At 44.3% G+C, this 22,375-nt stretch overlaps 1 protein-coding gene across 1 annotated transcript in view; it reads right to left on the reverse strand.

The window, feature by feature from the left end:
- Positions 1-22,375, reverse strand: part of ERAP1 (endoplasmic reticulum aminopeptidase 1) — a 152,406-nt gene that overhangs the window by 109,341 nt on the left and 20,690 nt on the right. The window contains 4 exon segments of the mRNA XM_030193409.1: positions 2,680-2,814; positions 15,302-15,440; positions 21,699-21,744; positions 21,747-22,271. Of these exon segments, the coding sequence (XP_030049269.1) occupies positions 2,680-2,814; positions 15,302-15,440; positions 21,699-21,744; positions 21,747-22,242 (816 nt within the window). The 5' untranslated portion in view covers positions 22,243-22,271.

A 22,375-nucleotide genomic window follows, 5' to 3' on the forward strand; every position in this document is an offset into this window, starting at 1 on the left:
TCCCCTTCTTCCAGCCCAGAATACCCTTTTATGAAGAGCCCGCGCTCCCTTAAATGGAGCGCCAAAGGCTCTCCATCTTCCTATCACCTGCCTATTACTTCCTCCCTCCCAAACTATCCCCTTCTCCCCATCTCTTTTCTCTTCTTTTCCCCTTTTCTTCCCCTTTCTCACAGGTCCCACCACACATATTCTTATAAACCTGATCGGGGATCTCTCCCTTTTTACAGTCCAGACAATGTTATATACTTGCAGAGAGTCAGTAATTGCATGACAGTCTTGTCTTTCATCTCCTGTCCAGGTGTATAGTATTTCCTGCTCAATCTAGTTGGTTCTCCTTATCCAAAGTGAAGCGTCTGCTATAATCGCTCTCATCTGTGTTGGCTCAACTCTTTCAACTCTAGGGGTCCGTGTAGCATCAGCAGCAAGTAGACCTGACACGTGTGTAACTTCCCTTTGGTCTGCAGCAACTAATAATTGTTTCAAAACAGACGGTCCACTATCTAAATTAGTTGCCATCCTCACCCGATACCACATATCATTTCTGCCTGGCCACAACTACAATGCTGTCACGTTCACTTAGATGCTTGGCTCTACGTTCATGATTGCTCCTGTTGTCCCTGAGCAACTGGCATCCACCTTGTAACGTGTAGCTTTACAAGTACCAAAGAGTCCTTCTTTACTGTATGCATTAGCCACTTCTAGTTGTGCTATTGTATCCAAATGAGTGGTTGTCGTGATCTCAGTCCATCCTCAGCGTGAAAACGCCCTCTTCTCAAAATTCAAGCAAAAACAAAAATCAAATTGGAAAATATAAATTTGAACAAACTTTAACATTTTACGTTGATCCCCTAACTGCAGCACCTTGCAAGTGCTGCCCTTTTCTGGTGGTTCCTTGCGCCAAACTTCAGCCTTATCACCTGTCGCCGTACTGCATGTCTGCGGTCCCAACCGTTCAATCAGGCTCTACTCCCCTTTTTGCCAATGCCTCCAGGTATGTGTTAGCATCTTCCACCTTCTCAAAAATGTGCACCTTATCATGCTCCACGACCCTCAGTCTCGCTGGGTACAGGAGACTGAAGCGCATCTTTCTAACGAAGAGTGCGGAACATGCGGGCACGAACGCCTTCCGCGCCGCTGCCACCTTGGTTGAATAATCCTGGAAGCAGAGGACTTTGTTGTTCTGGTACCTCAGATGTTTGCCACCTCGGAGCGCCTGCAATATCTGTAGTTTATGGGCGTCATTTAGAACTTTAAGGATTGTCACTCTTGGTCGGGACTCTCCCGGCCGGCGTAGCCCCAGTCTATGTGCTCTCTCTACGCGGAGCTCCCCCACCAATTCTGGGAGCTCCGCTGCCTCCGGTATCCATTTTTCAAGGAAGCTTCGCAGATCTCTATCTCCCAGGGATTCCGGAAGACCCACCAATCGTATGTTGTTCCGCCTTGAACGGTTTTCAATGTCCTCCAACTTTTCCTCCAGCTCTGTTATTCGTTTTTTCAATGTTGGGGCATCCCCTGTTAGTTTCTGCACCTCGTCTTCTACACCGCTAACTCGTTGTTGTATTTCTCTCAGTTCTGTCGCCATTGTTGTATAGCGCTCCTCCATGCCATCTAATTTGTCCAATATTTTTTGAAATTTACAGTCTACCGACTGTTCCACTGCCTCCGACACTTCTCTTATTATATCCGCCGCCCATTGCGAGCTTGGAGTCGGAGACGGCGGTTGGCTCTTATCCGCCATCTTGGTCTCCGCTCCGCGCCCTTTCTCACGGCTGTCTTTTTTCATCGTTTTAGACGCCATACCCCTTGCATCCGGTACCTCTCTGCCACTCTCGCTCTGTGCTTTGTACTAAGTGGAGAATTGGATCGTTCGGGGGGAATATCAGCTGATTCTAAACAACAGCTCTGTCGGGCGCTTCGGAGCAGCGTGTCCACGCGTCCTCACTCCTCCATAGCCCAACCGGAAGTCTGTCTTCATCTATTTTAAATGAAGGTATAAAATATGCATATCAGAGCCAGACTGATTGCATGCATACTTTTAAAACTTAGATGCACATGAGTTAACTCACTTCATTTGTGTCCAGATCCAGATCTGCCCACACAATGAGGGAACCCCTCCCCCCTCAATAGTTTTCTTAGCATGATAAAAGAGTGGTTTGTTGCTGTGTTCTCCAGAGGCACGGAAGGTTAAATGACTTTCCAAAAGCCACACGGAGCTTCCATGGTATGTGAACCTGGACATTTTGGTTCCCACCCGCTGCTATAACTATTAGGCTACTCCTCTGCTCCTTTCATGCATGAAGACCATGAAAAAAAAAAACCTCTAAAATTTACATCTAATTTTATTACAACTGATCTGAAATCTACCTACAAAACTAAGCTGCCACTTGGTACCGTGCGGATGAAAAGGATAAAGCAGATCATACTTTACAGAGATTTCATACTGGACTAACAAAACAAAGTGGACAAGGCAACGGACTCAGAATAGACACACAGTAGTTTTGAGGGTCTGTCTGATGCACAAACAGTTCTATCTAAACATTCTTTGGAGCCGGGTATACTTATTCCTTCTTCAAAACAGCTGAAAGAGAGAAGAAGCTGGTAAGCACAAAGCCAACATGTTCCAAGTTTTTGTCTTTTACTTTTTGAAAAACATATGTTGTGAATCCATCCTATATTTACCTTAACTCCACGTTTGGTCATCTTACTGACAGATTTAAAGTCTGAAACAATGAAGGCCACCAGGTAAGTGCTCATTTTAACGCTAACATCAAAATGGTCTTCAATGAGTCCATTGGAAAGGTCCACAGATTTTATCTAAAAAGTAAAACCACATTTTATATGAAATAGCCAGTCTAAAATCTTACATCAAAAACAAAGTTCTCAAACAAATGACATTAATAAACCTGCTTTAGTGCCCCCACTCTATAAACTCCCTGCCCCAGATGCTTGTCTGATCAATATAAGTTTCTTTGCTGACTGTGGGCTGAAGGGAAGCCTCCTCAGAGACTTTCAGTATCACTCTTACAGAAGCCACTTTCTTTCCCATTTCATGTATCACTTCCTCTGTGAACATAAACATCACCAACTAATTAGAAAGGAGACTAACTTGAGTTTCCTGCACAGCACAAGAGAGTGCTATGACCAAGTGAGACTTGAGGTCCCCAGTTTTGTTTTTTCAACAGTTAAGATGAAATTGAAATTTAGAATGCCTTCATTTTAATAAATTCAATGGATGTTAAAAGGTATAACAGAAAAGTACATGTTAAATCTTTTGGCATGCTTAGTTGTTTGTCCTCTGCCTCCACAGGCTTGCATTTCTTGAGCTGTAATTTTCTCCTACTTTTGTCACCTGAGTTGTGTCCCATTAAGCTCAAGTTGTGAATATATATCAGCTGTCAGTTGTATAAGCTTCAACATGTCTGATCTCTCCCATTATCCAAATTACATAAGTGCTTTAAAAAAAATTCCAAGTGATTGAATGTGTAACGCTGAATGTATAAATTGTTGGATATACCCAAGGGGGTGGGGTTTAGAGTGTTCAATGGTGGTTTCACCTATATGCATAACTGTACATCTAAGCAGGTCTGTGGAGTCGAAGTTGGAAGCAAATTTGGGTGGAGTTGGAACCAGTAAAAAATGTACCACTCTGATTCCTGCTTCAAAATAAAAACTTACAACATTATAATATATGGTAAATTTAATCTGCCCAATTTTCAGACTGCAGGAGATAGCCAGGCTGCCTCCCATGGTCAGCGCTGAAAGCCAATATTCAAATCAGGGCCATTTCCGGTGACTGGCACTGAATATCCAGTTTAACTTTGGCCGGTCCAACTTTAACTGGCCAAGCTGATATTCAGCGCTGGCCAGTTAAAGTCAGACCGACCAAATATATTCCAGGGTTTAAGGAAACTTGGCCAGTCTGACTTTTAAAAAATCAGCTGATATATCCAGTTATCTTTTAGCCACCAACGGCAATATTCAACGTGGGAAAGCCAGCTATCCCCCGCTAAATATCGCTGGATAGCCGGCTAAGTGTCATTTTAACGGCTAGATCATTATGAATATCATCCTGATTATATCTTTGTCCTGGATCTAAAGTTACCATACTTTGACATCAGTAGGAGTCAGAGTTGGAGTCGGACAGTAGAAAAATAGAGGAGTCTAAGTTGAAGGTTACTGACTCCACAGCCCTGCATCAAGCAGCATATTCAGCAGCTAAATGTATAAATTACTGGGTCAATATTCAGTTGGGGCAGTCAGTACCCTTTCAAACACCAGCCACCGCAGCTGAGAAAAATCCAGATATTCAGTGCTGGTACCTGGATCATGCCTGGCACTGATATCCGGAAGGGCAGCGAGTGCCAGTCCTATCTGGACAGCGGTAATATTCAGCCCACTACCCAAATAGCTACTTGCTTAATCAGCTCTCATCATGGCTCTCTGCAATTTCTTGCGTAACACACTTCCTTAAATATTTAGTATGACAAACACTAAAGTTCCGTATTTTCTGGCTCATAGCCTGTTTCCTTGGCTTCTTGTTCCCAGATTTCCTGAGATTTTTTTTTGTTGTTGTTACATTTGTACCCTGCACTTTCCCACTCATGGCAGGCTCAATGCGTTTTACATAGGGCAATGGAGGGTTAAGTGACTTGCCCAGAGTCACAAGGAGCTGCCTGTGCCTGAAGTGGGAATTGAACTCAGTTCCTCGGTTCCCCAGGACCAAAGTCCAACACCCTAACCACTAGGCCACTCCTCCACTCTTGACTCCTCTTTCCTCTTCATTCTCCTATTTCTGATCATTGCTCTTTATGGTTTCAGCAGCTTTATATTATTATTTTTTTTAAAACACTGTCATTATCTAATTCATATGCTGTTTTCTCAGTTTGACTACAGTAATTTACTTACTAGTGTTTCTAATTCCACATTTCACCTATTCTAAGGCTATGCTACACAAATACTTTACTGTCTTTCTCATTATGCACATGCAACAGTACTGCAATGCACTTGTTTTGGCTTCTCTGAACTTGCATGCTATGTTTAACAATAGAGACAAATCCGTTTGTGGTTTTGAAAACTCTTTTATCTTTCTGCTCTTGTTCATCAGTATGTCACGTTTAGTGTTGCACTTTGTATGCCTCAAACAACAAACTTCTCATTTTTCTTCTAAAACCTCCTCTATGGGAAATTATGTCTTACCTGGTCAATTTATTTCCTTTAGTCCCAAGGGCCAGTCCAAACTACTGGGTTATGTCCCTTATTGTCCAGCAGGTGAAGATACAGAGCAGTCTTAAGCTGTGCTATATGTAGCCTTGTACGTCCATCTCGAGCCAGTATTCGCTAGCTAAGCAGCAGGAAACAGAGACTGAGACACTCAGAAAGAAACTCCTGCCTCTTACTGAAAAAAACATGAAGAAAGCAAGGCAAAAGAAATCAACCCTAACTGTGCCTTGAACAGAATGCACCCGACTACATACAAAAGGACAGCCAAGCACCAAAAGGGGTGAGCACTGGACTGATCCTTGTTAAGACAACATTTCTCTTCCATTACATCACCAAGGATCAATCCAGACAACTGAGGGGAGATATGATAGAGGAAGATAAAATAATGAGTGGAGTGGAACAGGTAGATGTGAATCACTTGTTACTCTTTCCAAAAATACTAGGACTAGAGGGCACACAATGAAGCTACAAAGTAGCAAATTTAAAACAAATTAAACTCTGGAATTCGTTGCCAGAGAATGTGGTAAAGCAGCCTTAGCAGGGTTTTAAAAAGGTTGGATATTTTCCTAAGATAAAAGTCCAAATCCATTAATTATTTCTAGGATAAGCAGCTTAAAATGTATTGTACTGTTTTGGGATCTTGCCAGGTACTCGTGACCTGGATTGGCCACTGCTGGAAACAGAAACACTGGGCTTGATGGACCTTCAGTCTGTCCCAGTATGACAATACTTATGTTTTAGGTTCTAACTGGGAGGTAAAAAGCAATACTCAAAGAGGGCAGGACCGGCTCACCACGGAAGTCAAAACCCGAGCCCCAAAGGCAACTGCCACCTTAGCTGCCATGGTTCACCCTATAATGCTTATAAAAGGTAGAAGAGGACAGGACCATAGCAGCTCAACAAATTTTCTCTGAAGACAATAACTAGGGCCTCTGTCAGTGATGGTAGAAAGAGACCAAGTGAAATGCACCTTAAGATGGAGCAGAATCTTTGCCCGCCAACAGGTAAGCCGCCAAAATAGAGTCCTTCACCCAGTTGGCCACCATTTGCCTTAGACGCCTAGAGCCCCTTCCTGAGCCCCGAAAACAGAACAAAGAGATGACCCGACTGCCAGAAATCACTGGTAACCTTGAGGTAGTGTAACAAAGTGCACTTGACATCCAATAAATGCAAAGCTGCATATTCTGAACCGTAATACTCCATCCGGAAGGAGGAAGAAAACAGTCTGATTAAGGAGAAAGGGGCAAAAACCACCTAGGCATAAAGGAAGGAACCGGACGGACCAACACTGGACTGCGAAACCCCAGAAAAGGGTCCCAGCAAGACAAGGCTTCGAGTTCCAATATCTGTCTCGCCCAGGAGAGGGCTAAGCATGGCTTGAGCTAGAGGCTCAAACAGGGCCTGCTGGAACGCACAAAGTAACAGGCCAATATCCAATGAGGGACAATAGGCCACAGAGGAGGACGAAGATGCGAGATCCTTTGCAAAAAAAAAAAAAAGACCACATCCCAATGAGCCGCAATAGAGGTGCATGAATGCGAACCCTGGTAACAAGCCAAGGCTGCCACCTGGGTGTTGAAAGTCAACCATTGTTGCAGCCCATCCTTCAGAAAAGCCAAAATATGTCCCAGAGAAGCCCTGAAGTGGGCAACACCCACTGCTCCGCCCAGGGCTCAAACATCCTACACACTCTCGCATAGGCCACAGAAGTAGAGCGCTTCCGGGCTTGAAACAAGGTCACAATGACCCCTTCGGAATAGCCTTTTCTCCTCAGCTGTGACCTCTCAAGAGCCAGGCCATAAGACCAAAGAGGGAAAGGATCCTCTATGAGGATTGGGCCTTGATGAAGAAGACCCCTCCAAAGTGGAAGGGGCATCAGAGCATCCACCTAAAGCCAGATCAGATCTGTATACCAAGGGCGCCTGGGCCAGTCCGGGCACCACCAGGATGACCTGGTCCGGATGCGCTACAATCTGCCATAGCACCCTGCCCACCATCAGCCAGGGAGGAAAGACATACAGGAGGTCCCTCCACCAGCCACGATGGACGAAGGCATCAATCCCTTAGGAACCCAACTCCCTCTTGTGACAGAAGGCAGCTCACAATTGTGCATTGTACCAAGATGCCATCAGATCAAAGTACAGGGTCTCCCCACCAGCCCACGATCAGGTTGAAGACCTCCCAAGCCAGCTACCATTCTCCCAGGTGAGGCAGACCCTGCTGAGATAATCGACCTCTGTACTAAGCACCCCCGCAATGTGAGTGGTCAACAGAAGGGGAACACAAGCCAATACCCAAAGGAACAGGAGGTGGGCCTCCCAGGACAGAAGGGAACTCCGGGTTCCCCGCTGCAGATTGACACAGGCCAGCACTGTCATTATGTCTGAGAAGATCCGCACAGGCTGTCCCTGGATGAGCAGGCAAAGCTGAGGAGAGCATACCTGATGGCCGTGGGCTCCAGCCAGTTGATCGACCAAGAGGCCTCCTCTGGAGACCACCAGCCCTGTGCCGAGTGATGGAGATGAGTCCTCATCAGGACAGGCTCATGTCCAATGTTACCATACACCAGGCTTGCGTAGCGAGCAGCAGACCCGCTTGGAGATTCCGAGGTGAGAGCCACCATGCCATGCTCAACTAGGTCTGAATCGACCAGGGAATCCGAACTTCACAATTCCCCGAGACTGTAGACCAATGGCTCAAGAGCGATGCCTGAAGCGGCCACATATGAAAACAAGCCCATGGCACCAAGTGCAGTGTGACCAACATGGACCCCCAAAACCTGAACGCAGTCCCTGGCCCTGGGCTCTGAATCAACAACAGGTTCTCTATCTGCTGATGAATCTTCAACTGGTGAAGAGGGGGTAGAAAAGCCCGAGCTGCCCAAATGTCGAAGCACACTCCCAAATACTCCAAGGCCTGGGTCAGTCAGGTGACTTTTGTCGAAATTGACCACCTATCCCAGTGCAAACAGAAGAGAAACCACTCTGGAGGACGTCTTCTCAATGTCCCGCTAGGAAGGAGCCGCACGAGCCAGTCATCCAAATAGGGATGGACCTGTATGCCCTTTTCCTGCAAATGAGTGGCCACCACCATCATAATCTTGGAAAAGGCCTTGGGTGCCTTGGCCAGCCCTAAGGCATTGCCTTGAACTGCAAGTGACTGCCAAGGACAGCAAAGCAGCAGAGAAACCGCCGCTGAAAAGGCCAAATGGGAATATGAAAGTAAAGTCTCCCGGAAATCCAGGATATGCAGAAAACTCACCCAGCTGCACCAAGACGATGATTGAACGTAGTCTCCATGCGGAAATGCTGAATTTTGAGCGCTATGCTGATCCCCTTGAAATCCAGAACGTACAGGATCCACTATTCTTGAGGACCATGAAGTAAATAGAATATCTGCCCCATTCTGACCGGGGAACCAGATGGCGTCTAGAGCCACTAACGCTTGCAGAGTGGTCCAGAGACCTGCAGGAGACAGAGCACTGCAGGGAGACACCAAGAAGACATCTGCGATGGAGTAGCAGAATTCAAGCTTGTGCCCCTTCTGCACAATATCGAGGGCCCACTGATCCACGGTGATCCCTGCCCACTCCTCGAGAACAGGGAAAGTTTTCCCCCGATGGGACCTGGCAAGGATTGGGACCACAACTCATCATTGTGAGGCAAGGGAGGAGGAGGAGGGCTTTGCGCAGCTGAGCTTGACTTCTTGGAGTCTCATAAGGACGGTTGGCTCTGTGGAAAACGCTGCCTCTGCATCACCTGACACTTCCCAGGCCGGTAGAACTTAGCCTCCCGCAGCTGACCCACGTGGACTGGAACTGCGCCTTAGACCTATCCTCAGGCAAGTGCTGGACCTTAGAATCACACAAATCATAACCAGTTTTTCCAGGTCCTTGCCAAGCAGCAACTTGCCCCTAAAAAGGAGCCTAACAGACGGAACTTGGAAGCCGCAGCCCCAGCCCCAGCCCCATTCCGCAACCACAGGTAGCGCCGCTCTGAAACCGCCAACACCACCTGTGTGGCCGAGGCCCGAAGCAGATCATATAGAGTGTCCAGCCAAGTAAGACAATCTTGCATCCAAAGCGGGTGGAAGCAGACTGGGATTTCAACTCCATAAGCTGCTGTGACAACAGGGATGCCCGAACGGCGTAGGAAGCACAGACTGCAGTGTGGAGGCTAAGAGCGGCCACCTGAAAGGCAAATTTCAAGGCCACTTCTATCTTACAATTGTGCACAGTCTGCAGAGCCGTACCACCCTCCACCGGGATGGAGGTCTTTTCTGTGCCAGCCACAATCGGGCATCGACCTGGGTTGGCCAAACCGCTCCAGCTCAGATGTAAGAATGGGGTAAAGGTGTGACATCAGGACTCCCACTATGCCCTGAATCAACTCATCCATGGGCCTCATGGACATGAAATGACTTTGGAGGCCTCTTGGTCCCAGACATAATGAAGGAATCCTCGTGTGCCTGGCAAACAATCTGGCAGCTGAGGGGTCATCCTCATCAGACCCAGGGCACTCCTGGTCCTCCAGAAACATGGGTTCCTTCCAATAGACCCCACGCACAAGACTGCCTCCGATAGCAGAGGAGAGAGAAGCCACTTCCCGCACCTGGAAAACCTCCAGACTGCATTTCTTTACCCTTCTGGCGATCAGCTGAGCCCCCCCCCCCCCCCCCCCCGGGGCAAGTCTCAGCCTGCTGCCCCTTAAGAAGAAATGCCTGGTACATTAAAAGCACAAACTCAGTCCAAAAAGGGAAGCAATAGGGACAAAAAAAAAATTTTAAACCCACCCCCAAAGGAGGAAGCACTATAGAAGCTGAACTGGGCAGGAAGGGCTCAGAGCTGCTGAGAGGAAACAACCACAGCATCCAAAATGGCTGTGGTTGCACTGTGCAACAGGGCTCCCATAGTAGAACAGGCTGCCAAAACCTCCATGTTCAACTCCTGACCTCACTGGGCCTCAGAACTTGCCTCCAGACCTGCAAAAGGCAGACCCTGTGACCTGTCTGAAGTTGCACATATCGTTCATTTCCCCAATGCTGTTCTCCAGCTCCCATACCGGAAACAGTGCTTACATGCTCCACAGCCATTACCCACAGCGGTACTCACACTGTCCAACTGTTACCGGCAGCATCGCCATACCCGAGGCACAAAGACTTCCTCAGAAGCAGGAAAACACAACCACGAGCTTATTTATTTATTTTAAGCAAGAGACAGGAGAAGAAAGGGAGTAAGCAGCCTAGGTGGCAGAGAGGGAGAAGGGAGGGTCCTAGAACACCAGAGCACAAAGCTACTCGACCCCAAGCCTGGCCTAAGAATGTCCAGAGCCCACCAACTCAGTCAAGCTGTACAGGCACAACCAGCCAACCTGCCTGGAGATAGAGAACACTGGCTCGAACTGGATGTACAAGGTGTCATGACTGTGGCCGTGACCCCTCTTTTGACTCACCTTTTCTGCCAGTCAGCTCATGAGCTGGCTTCTTATCTGCAATGGTTATGTTTGTGTTCCAAGCCTCACTTTGGTGCTGAGGGTGTATTTTCTGTCTCTGTCCTGTAGGGTTTCCACTTCCTCTGTGTTTCAAGCCTCACTTTGGGTTCTGTGTATTTCCCATCTCTGTCCTGTTATAAGGAAGTGGTTCACTTGCATTCAGGGCCTTTGCAACGCCAAAGGTCTCTAGGTTAGTTGGTGTGCTGTGTAGCACTTCTGCCTTGCTTTATTTCTTGCCTGTATGCCTTGCCTTGTTTCTTGTGCCAAACAGGATTATTATATCCAACTGACCAACTCTCTTGGCTCTAATCCTCGACTTCTCTTCACCACATTGAACTCTCTCCTCAAGGTGCCCCCTCCCCCAACTCCCCCTTCATTATCTCCTCAGACCCTTGCTGAATTCTTTCACAACAGGTTCAAAAGATAAACCTTGCTTTCTCTACCTCACCACCTCTCCCTCCACTAGTCCGTTCCCTTTTCTCTCCTTCCCCCTCATTCCCTTTCTCCTTTCCTGAAGTTACTATTGAGGAAACTACACTTCTCCTTTCTTCCTCAAAATGTACCACCTGTTCCTCTGATCCCATTCCCACCCACCTTCTTAATACCATCTCACCTGCTCTTATTCCTTTTATCTGTCACATTCTCAACCTCTCACTTTCCACTGTGACTGTCCCTGCTGCCTTTAAACATGCTGTGGTCACACCTCTCCTTAAGAAGCCTTCACTCGACCCTACTTGTCCCTCTAATTACCGACCCATCTCCCTCCTTCCTTTTCTCTCCAAATTACTTGAGCGTGCTGTTCACCGCCGCTGCCTTGATTTTCTCTCCTCACATGCTATTCTTGACCCATTAAAATCTGGTTTTCGCCCTCTCCACTCAACCGAAACTGTGCTTACTAAAGTCTCCAATGACCTATTACTAGCTAAATCCAGAGGTCAATATTCCATCCTCATTCTTCTTGATCTTTCCGCTGCTTTTGACACTGTCGATCACAGCATACTTCTCGATACCCTGTCCTCACTTGGATTCCAGGGCTCTGTCCTTTCCTGGTTCTCTTCCTACCTCTCCCTCCGCACCTTTAGTGTTCACTCTGGTGGATCCTCTTCTACTTCTATCCCTCTGCCTGTCGGCGTACCTCAGGGTTCTGTTCTTGGTCCCTCCTCTTTTCTATCTACACTTCTTCCCTTGGTTCATTAATCTCATCCCATGGCTTTCCTACCATCTCTATGCTGATGACTCCCAAATCTACCTTTCTACCCCTGATATCTCACCTTGCATCCAAACCAAAGTTTCAGCGTGCTTGTCTGACATTGCTGCCTGGATGTCTCAACGCCACCTGAAATTAAATATGACCAAAACCGAGCTTCTCATTTTCCCCCCCAAACCCCACCCCCCCCCTCCCCCGTTTTCTATTTCTGTTGATGGCTCTCCTCATTCTCCCTCTCTCCTCAGCTCGAAACCTTGGGTCATCTTTGACTCTTCTCTCTCCTTCTCTGCTCATATCCAGCAGACCGCCAAGAACTGTCGTTTCTTTCTTTACAACATCCGTAAAATCCGCCCCTTTCTTTCCGAGCACTCTACCAAAACCCTCATCCACACCCTTGTCACCTTTCGTTTAGACTACTGCAATCTGCTTCTTGCTGGCCTCCCACTTAGTCACCTCTCCCCTCTCCAGTCGGTTCAAAACTCTGCTGCCCGTCTCATCTTCCGCCAGGGTCGCTTTACTCATACTACCCCCTCTCCTCAAGACCCTTCACTGGCTCCCTATCCGTTTTCGCATCCTGTTCAAACTTCTTCTACTAACCTATAAATGTATTCACTCTGCTGCTCCCCAGTATCTCTCCACACTCGTCCTTCCCTACACCCCTTCCCGTGCACTCCGCTCCATGGATAAATCCTTCTTATCTGTTCCCTTCTCCACTACTGCCAACTCCAGACTTCGCGCCTTCTGTCTCGCTGCACCCTACGCCTGGAATAAACTTCCTGAGCCCCTATGTCTTGCCCCATCCTTGGCCACCTTTAAATCTAGACTGAAAGCCCACCTCTTTAACATTGCTTTTGACTCGTAACCACTTGTAACCACTCGCCTCCACCTACCCTCCTCTCTTCCTTCCTGTTCCCATTAATTGATTTGATTTGCTTACTTTATTTATTTTTGTCTATTAGATTGTAAGCTCTTTGAGCAGGGACTGTCTTTCTTCTATGTTTGTGCAGCGCTGCGTATGCCTTGTAGCGCTATAGAAATGCTAATAGTAGTAGTAGTAGTAGTGTAGTTAAGCTCTTAAGCACTACTGCTTTTATCCTTCTTTGTGGCTGCTTGTCAGCCTTCAGGCATTGCTCTTTGCTTGTCTGTGTATCCTTCTTTGTGGCTGCCTGTCAGCCTTCAGCCATTGCTCTTTGCTTGTCTGCGTATCTTTCTTTGTGGCTGCTTGTCAGCCTTCAGCCATTGCTCTGTTGTTTGTCTGTGTTTGTCAGCTTTGTATCCTGCCCAGTCTGCCTTGCTAGTTCTAGTCCCTTCTACCTGAGCTTCAGCCATTGCTCTGTTGTTTGCCTGTGTTTGTCAGCTTTTTATCCTGCCTAGCCTGCCTTGTTTGTTCTTTTCCCCTCTAACCTTCAGTCCCTGTTCAGTCAAGCTTGTTTCAGTATCCTGTACCCTGTGTGAGAATCCTGAATACTGAATCCTGTCTTAGTCAAGCTTGTTTTGCATCCAGTGTCCGGTGTGAGAATCCTGCTGTTCCAGTCAGTCTGGTCCAGCATTTCTGTCTACCAGCTCCGTCCTGTATGTCCTGCAGGCCGCCCGCACCTAGGGGCTCAACCTCTGGGGAACGGTGGTCAGCGCAGATGAAGTCTGGTTGCTCCAGTCCTGTTATTCCAGTCTAGTCCGTTCCAGTATTTGGGTCCAGCCAAGCCTGTTCCAGATTCCAGCTCCATCCTTGTTCGTTTGTCCAGTCCTGGTTGGGGGATTTTGTCGACTGCTGCCACTCCTCGACAGTAGCCCAAGGGCTCGCGTTGTTCCAGTGTCCGAAAGCCTGAGACCGTGACACAAGGCTACATATAGCATAGCTTAAGAGTGCTCTCTATCTCCAACTGCTGGTCTATGAGTGATATAACCCAGTTGTATGGACTGATCCTTGGTTACGAAATGGAAAAAAATACATTCTCTCTTCAGGTTTAACATGCTACATGCAATATTCACTAATATTTTCAATCATAGCTAAAACTGCTTCTTTTTCAGCTGTGTTCATGATATTTAAATGGCAAATTTTTAAGGATTTCCTTGGATAAATGTGTTTTTATCCTACCTGCAATGTATGTAAGGGAAATGATCCCTGGGATACTGCCAGCCATCAGGATCAATTGCATACAAGCCCTTCCTGTGCTTTTAGTCCATTCAGAAAGCAGCTTTCAAAGAGATATTCATGGGTAAACAAGTATTTAAACTTAAAAAAACCCATCTTTGAGGAAAAGTGATGGATCTGGGGATTCCCTGCATTGTTTAACCTACCAACTTTGCACCTGAAAAGCAGGCAGATAAAGAGGAGTATTTTCAGACTTACAAAGTTCCATGGTAACCTATGGAACTTTGTAAGTCTAAGTGCTTTGAAAATGAGCCCCTAAGAATCCTTATAAGAATTTTCAAAGTGAAATTCTGGCTTGCAGGCCCATGGATACAAAGTATCTCTAAACCCTTTCTCTATGATTTCATATAAAAGTTTTTATAGTACAGTCTCAATTATATGGCCTTCGCTAATCCAACCATCCAGCAAATCCGACAGCACCACCCCACCCCCCTGACATCATCACATTTATTTCTATTAAAAATCTTTGTTTTAGAACAATTTTTGAAAATCGGGAACTCTATGCCTTTGTGTATGCATTGTTTGAGGGGTTTATGGACTGGCCTACTCCCCCTATACTCCCACCGATTAATAGTCCCACTTACTTATCCCTGATATTGCTATGCCCCCTTCCCCTTCCTTGCCTAATTGTCTCCTACCATATCTCTTACTGCATTATTACTTTACTTAATCCTATGTAAGCCACATTGTGCCTGCATGTGTGGGAAAATGTGGGGGTAGAAATGTACTATAAATAAATAATAAATTATCCAACTTTTTACTTATCCGACAACGAGTAGGTCCCATTTATGTCGGATAATCGAAACTGTACTGAATTTGTTTTCTGCAGGGACTGTCTCTTTGTATCAGGTGTTCAGCGCTGCGTGCGTCTGGTAGCGCTATACAAATGCTAATAATAATAATAATGTACCATTAATTTGTTACAATGTAACAGACACCAAAATAACAAAAAACTGTAATTACAGCCAACACTAAAACAGCAGCATCTCAGCAGTACTTGAAGCTTGGCCCTGTCCTCTGCTCTCGTCCGAGTGCCATTTTCACCTAAGAAATAGAGGTCCATGTCATCATTTGAACCCTCATTTGCTGCTTTGCAGTGCACAGTTCTCACCACTGGACTACCTATGAACTCTATGTGAAGAGATAACATGTTGAAAATAATCTAAGGCCTCTGGCCTATATTATTTTCTACTTAAATCTGGAATACAAAGTAAAACATAAAACATATCATACTATTGGCATGTTTGAAAGGGCTAAGTGTCTTGGCTCCCTTCTAATCTTAATTGAGAAGCTGGCTTTGAAGGCAGGTTCATCAAAACATGGAAAGGCCAAACGTGCAGCAGTCGGCTCAAACTGTGTGGATGCAAGTACTCTGTAATTAAAGAGAGAAACAAAAGGAGACATAATGCATAAACCTGTCACACTCTGAAACCATCCCATCACATGAATACAAAACAATGTTGACAGTTCAGCTGGCAATACACTGGCAACGATAATGAAAGAAGGGAGAAGACAGAAAAGGCTATTTACCCAAATTATTCAAAGGAATCAAAATGTATTATCATTTATGATATGACTCATGCCCTCACATTATTACATAAAATATTATGGCAAAGAAATATCAATGCATTTTTGTATGTAATAGCTTACTGAAAATCTAAAGCAAGGTGAAATTTAAATTTAAAAGTTGTCCTTCAGTCCTGATTCCTGACAGACCAGTCCAGATAAGTGGGTTATGCTCCCCTCTACCATCAGATGGAGACAGAGGCAAAAAAAAAAAAAAGATCACAGCTGACTTCAATTCTGCTATTCAGTACATTATGTCAAAGCTAAAAACCCAGAATTAAAAAAACATTGAAAAAAAACAATAGTAGTTTTTTGTTCAAACTTCTAAACCCTATCAAAACCAAACCTGATGCAGCCAAAAACCTCTCTCTCTCCTTGGTCAGATCTTAGAGATAATACTTGAAATTATGAGTAAGATTAACCTCAAATAACTTAGGAATGGACAACAATGCACTCACTGCTTTCTGAACTTGTCAATCTCTGAATTCTTGACTGCTGCAGCTTTCCTGGGTGGGCTCTGGACTAGTCTGGCAGGGCTTATGGAAAGAAAATTAATAGGTTAGTTTAAATTTCACTTTCCTTATCATCCATGCCAGAGCAGTCCAGACAAGTGGGATGTTCTCAAGCTCCACCTAAAGTGCTTAAGACTTTTATGCTGAAGGCAGAGACCCTTTGAGTCTGAACACCCAACCTTAAGAATATAGAGCAGGAATGCAATGGAAGTAAAGCCTCTGTCCTGCCTTTATCGTCTGTAAAGTGATTCAGACTATGCCTATAAGAATCTCTGTGCCCTAATCAGGGGACACAACAGCAACTCTGGTACCATCAAACTCTTGCTGGTATGGGCCAACGCAATTGCCTCCTTAATTCCTCCAGAAATCAATGTCTTAGAGACTGCTGCATTATTTTGGGACTTACTCATAACTAAAGGAGCATATGCAAATTTGGAGAGAATTGGGAATCTACAACTTGAGAAAGGCCAGGACGGACCTGAATTTCCTACAGTTGGAAGGAATAAGCCTGAGTTCCAGCAAAAGGGATACTACCCTCTGAAGGCAAATTTACAGAGACTGTACACTACAAGGCCAGAAAGGAAGGGAGGTCAGATTACTTAGGACTTAGCTCAGGTTCCAAGAAGAGAAGACCACCCTAAGTGAGGGTCTCATTTGCTTTCTTCTTCCAAAGAAAATATCCTATTTGAGAGATTGGTGAGATTTGACCTCTAGAAGAGATTTCCAATCTTCTCTGCAAGAAAAGCCAAACTGAAGGAATGGAACATTCAGGAGGAAAAACTGCAGAGGCTCCAAACTGTAACCTGGACCGACTATGTGAGCCTTCATTGTAAATCTCAATGTCAAGAGGCTTCCCTACAAAGTCTGACCCTTTCAAGGGCCAAGGAGATAGGACAGAATGAAGAGTAAAATGAAGGAGAACAACTGCTTGTATTCTCTATCTTGCGATAAATAATTTACTCCTCTTGGTGTTTGATCAGTAGGGTGAAACTTATTTTGGAAGTCTGTACAAAGGACCTTCTTACCTCATAATTTTTCAGACACAACAACAGTTAAATTGGTGAACATTTACTGGTAGCTTCACAACACTCAAGTTCTGAAGGCATCAAATAGTAATAATTCCACGATCCACATAAGGCATTCTTGAATATGGGCAGTTGTGAACCAAATTAGGCTATCAGTATTTTGTAAAGTGCAATGGAACAACAAACTGAACATGTAATTCCATCACGTCACCCAGTATGCTTACATCATCACTCATCAGTCATGTTTCGAGGCAAATTCACTAAAACACTGAAAGGTGAAAGGGACTACAGGACATGTGCGTTTGTAGTATGTGCCTATCTGAAGACTTGGATAATGGCTCCTCTCACAGCAAATGTTCCGTGCAGTGACTTTCTGTTACTGAAATCACTTTTGAATTACTCAACACTGAACCCTGCAATATCAAAAGTTACACTACAGACGTTTTACAACTAGTTGTGGAATTTGTCACCAGAACTAGCTGGGCTGACCCTATTTGACAGCCAAGTACGTATTTCAACAAAAAGGCTGAGAAGTGCCAATAACAATGAGGATGACGTTGAGTAGTCACAGTAATCGAATCATTGTGGACCTAAAGACATTCAGGGACAAGAATCTTGAAGATTTTGTCTCAATCAAGTCTAAGACATTGATTCAAACAATGTAACTTCCAAATGCATTTCTCAAAGTAGACCATGACATGTGGGAGTCACAAGAAGACTTCCAGCAGGCTGTGGAGACAATGCGTGCCATTACGCTGGTGAATGATCATGCAGAATGTGGTGCTACTCTCATTCAAGGATACAGCAGCCTCATGACAAAAGAAGGTGGACCCTAGCATCATAGGGTCCACCTTGGATGTCGCTGTAAATAAAACGCTGAAATCTTCTCCTCAAGTGTGCAGCGGTAGTCAAAAAGCAAACAAGATGCTAGGAATTATTAGGAAAGGGATGGTGAATAAGACTGAAAATACTATAATGCCTCCGTATCGTTCCATGGTGCATCCACACCTTGAGTATTGCGTTCAGTTCTGGTCGCCATATCTCAAAAACCATATAGCGGAATTAGAAAAGGTTCAAAGAAGAGAGACCAAAGGAAATACTTTTAAAACAAATAGAAGGAAATATTTTTTTTTCACTCAACGAATAGTTAAGCTCTGGAACTTTTTGCCAGAGGATTGGTAACGGCAGTTGGTGTTTCTGGGTTGAAAAAAGGTTTGGACAAAAACCTGGAGGAAACGTCCATAGTCTGCTATTGAGACAGACATGGGAAGCAACTGCTTGTGATGAAAAAAAAACAGTATGGGCTGTTAATCCTAAACAGGTAATCTAATACTCCAGAGAACTGAAAAACAGCCAAACACAATCCAAAGGGTTGTGTGGAATGAATGTAAAGAAATGAGGAAAGTGGGAAATACCCTCAGAAAACAAGGCTTCTGCCAAGGTCTAATCAACAAGACACTATTATCTATAAAAGACTTTGTGCCCGTGATCAAGTTTCTTTCATGGGGTAAATATTCCCTACTCCACTCATTCAAAAATGCCCATATAGGAGCATCATGCAAAATTGCCCATAATAGAGCACAAATTAGAACTGTGGGGTTGTCAAGCCAGCATTTATTAAGCTAAGTTGATGCATGCCATGCTGTAGCTTGAACAGTTTTGTTACTCAGTTATCTTTAATATTTGTGCTCTATTATATGGGCTTTTTTGTATAAAAACTTGTGCTCTATTATGGGCAATTTTGCATGATGCTCCTATATGGGCATTTTTGAATGAGTGGAGTAGGGAATATTTACCCCATGAAAGAAACTTGATCACGGGTACAAAGTCTTTTATAGATAAGTGTCTTGTTGATTAGACCTTGGCAGAAGCCTTGGTTTCTGAGGGTATTTCCCACTTTCCTCATTTCTTTACATTCATTCCACACAACCCTTTGGATTGTGTTTGGCTGTTTTTCAGTTCTCTGAAGCAACTGCTTGCCCTGGGATTTATAGTATGGAGTGTTGCCACGATTTGGGTTTCTGCCAGGTACTTGTGACCTGGTATGGCCACTGTTTGGAAAACAGGATACTGGGCTAGATGGACCATTGGTCTGACCCAGTATGGCTACTCTTATGTTCTTATGCAAGAGTCACAACTTCAGTTCTTATTGCAAATTATTGAGCAGCACCAGCAGTTTTATCCAGATAGCAAGAAACTGACATTTTGTCAGGACTACACTAATTCTTTTGCTTTTCTATAACATTGCTGTATTATAGACTTGCACTTGGCAAAATGTTTATCTGAATAAGTTGCATAATTGATACAGAACTGATTCATGAAACAAATCTGAGTTTCTGAGATGACTGAGCTACCTTCAGATAGTCAAATAGAAGGTTCAAACGTTTAAGCAAATATTTTTAGCTAAGGTGGAGCAGCTCTAGGGGGTAAGACCTTTATTCTATTTTTTAAGCTCCACCCTATTGATCAAGTTGACTTGAGGGCCATTCAAGGAAGTGACCCATCTGATCCCTAGTGGGTGCCAAAAATGTCAGCTCAAAGCATAATTATACTGCACTCAGATGGCACAGACCAAGTGAACTGTAGATATTGGGAAAACTCTGCCCCAACCTATGGCCGATTTTCCCCCAACATTTGAGGGCTAGAAAGGCTCCCCTGAATGTTCCCATCAGCTAATCGTGTCATATTGTCTATGTCCCCAACTGCCTTACCTCAGGTTAGCATCCAAGATTACCATAAGATTGGATGGCTGACCCTGTTGGTGGCTTAGCTAAGGACCCGAGAATCCCTGTTGAAGCCACTGTTCCCTCATTAGCTGTTCTCAACAAGGTCTTCCCTTCAACCTACAAGTCCGGCATCCGAGGAGAGAATTAACTAGTAGGGAGTCATCTTCTCTATGCCCTTCAAAAAACATCTGGGGAGAGTTTCTGGGTGCTTCTGGACCCCCTTATAGAGAGGGATGGGATCACAATTCTGTGCATGTGGAGATCACTCAAGGGGGAAGCACAAATGTGTGCAATACATACATGACCATGCCCAAGCTACTACATCCAGAGCTACTACCCTGGATTCTAGAGTCTGCAAGAACTGTACTCGAACCAGACATGGATAAGGAAAATCTAGAAAATTAGGAGTACAGCCCTGAACCTTTCCTCCAAGAACACAGAACCTCCCTCTTTCTTACGGAGACAAAGGAACACCCATATACCCTTCAGACTAGAAGAAGTAAAATTGCTCCTTCTGAAACTTAGTCATTTCAGTGGATCCAGCACCTGAAAATCATCGAATGTCACCAAACTGCTCTCCTGCTCTGAATTGCTCTACACAGTAAGTTGATAAAATAAGAACCAAGAATCCCTCCCTGTATAGAAAGGTTACAGCTGCCCTCCTGTTTGATCACAAGGAGAGCGTGAAACTGTCAGAGAGCCAGGAAAGCACACATGAGAACCATTTGGTGGTAAACTAAAGTGATGTTTGTTGGTAGACAACTAACTTCATCCTTGCCTTCTGTTTTAAAGTTTCAAGGTATGGATTACAGGATAAACCATATCTTTGCAATCTAGTGTGTTACTGGGGTTTAAAAAAGGTTTGGATAGCTTCCTAAAGAAAAGTCCATAAGCCATTATTAAAATGGACTTGGGAAATCTACAGCTTATTTCTAGGATAAGCAGCATAAAATGTATTGTACTGTTTGGGGATCTTGCCAGGTACTTGTGACCTGGATTGGCCACTGTTGGAAACAGACTACTGCGCTTGATGGACCTTCGGTCTGTCCCAGTATGGCAACACTTATGTACTTATGTAAGTCCAACTTTATTCTGGAGTGACTGGCCACAGTACACAGTCGGAATTAAAATTTATCACCATAATAAGAGACATTTTATAAGATGGACATTCCGATGCTGCCACAGACATCCATATCCCTTGTTTTCCACATTCATAATTTGGACATTTCAGTTTGTAAAATGGATGTTCATGCTGGATGCTTCCAGCACATGGGCATCCATCTCATATATAATTTAGGACTGAATCCTGTTCTAAAATACATGTAAAATGGATTATCTGTGACGTTTTGCGTTGGATGTCCTTTTTAAAATGCCCCTCTATAGCAGCACAATGATTTGCTATAGCAAAAATTACTACTATGATTGTCCAGGGTGATCGATACAAATTAAAATGATCATCTTTCGGCTGACTGGATTTTTTTTTTTTTACAATGTTGATAAAAGTAATTCTAACCAGTACATGGGCAAAAATATTGAACTCATCACATTTCCAAAAACAAATGAATCTCAGCACTTTAATTATAAAGAGAACCAACTCATTTCTATGCTCACCTACATTCTTACAGAAAACTTTTAAAATGTGTTTGTGTCATGCATATATACATTGCTATTAAAAGGTAGATTTTTGAGAGGGTGGGGGCTGGTGGATAATTTAAAGAAATGAAGCAGCTTTCTTGCAAACCTTTGCCACCACAATTCATCTTATCTGCGATTAAGGATTAAGCCATAGGATATTATTTACCTGACTTCTCCATCCTGAGTTTTGTAACTACTTTTATAAAACCATGCAGGCTCTGTGAGAATTTAGCAGAGTAGTGAATACTGATGGTGTAGTTCTGTGCAACAAGAAGCGGTTCAGGAGAGATTAGTGCAATCTGTTCATGCAGAGGGTTTTCCAGCAGTACTAATGCTCTTTCTGGCAGACTGTCCCTCTTTATGCTTCGAAAGCTGGCCTGGAATATTTCCAGATGTTTGCTATGGAGAACAATAAAATTGGTTTCCTGTTTTATTGTAATCTCTATCTTGGTAGATCCAGTGAAAGTCAGCGTAGTTAGATTAGGGTGAATGAGAAGGTCATAATGCACTGGGATAACATGATCAGGAAGCCTCATTTTATTCCATGGAAAGGGTTCACTATTACTATCAATGGGATAAGCAGTTTTACTGTATTGATGCTCTTCTGCACTATTTACAAAAGTAGAGGCAATGAAGACACAGAAAACTACTTGATAAAATGGTGAATGTACTGGTCGTTTAAAAGGTTTCATGAAGGAGTAGAATGCCATGCTTTATTTAGTGCATTAACGTCGTCAACCTAAAATACAAAACAAAAACAAAATTAACAGAGAATGCAATGCATATCATAGCTTTCTTTTCCTTCAAAGAAATTATTCTTTTATCACAGATGTTCATTCAGAC

This window comes from Microcaecilia unicolor, chromosome 2 (genome assembly GCF_901765095.1).
Source record: "Microcaecilia unicolor chromosome 2, aMicUni1.1, whole genome shotgun sequence".
NCBI lineage: Eukaryota > Metazoa > Chordata > Amphibia > Gymnophiona > Siphonopidae > Microcaecilia > Microcaecilia unicolor.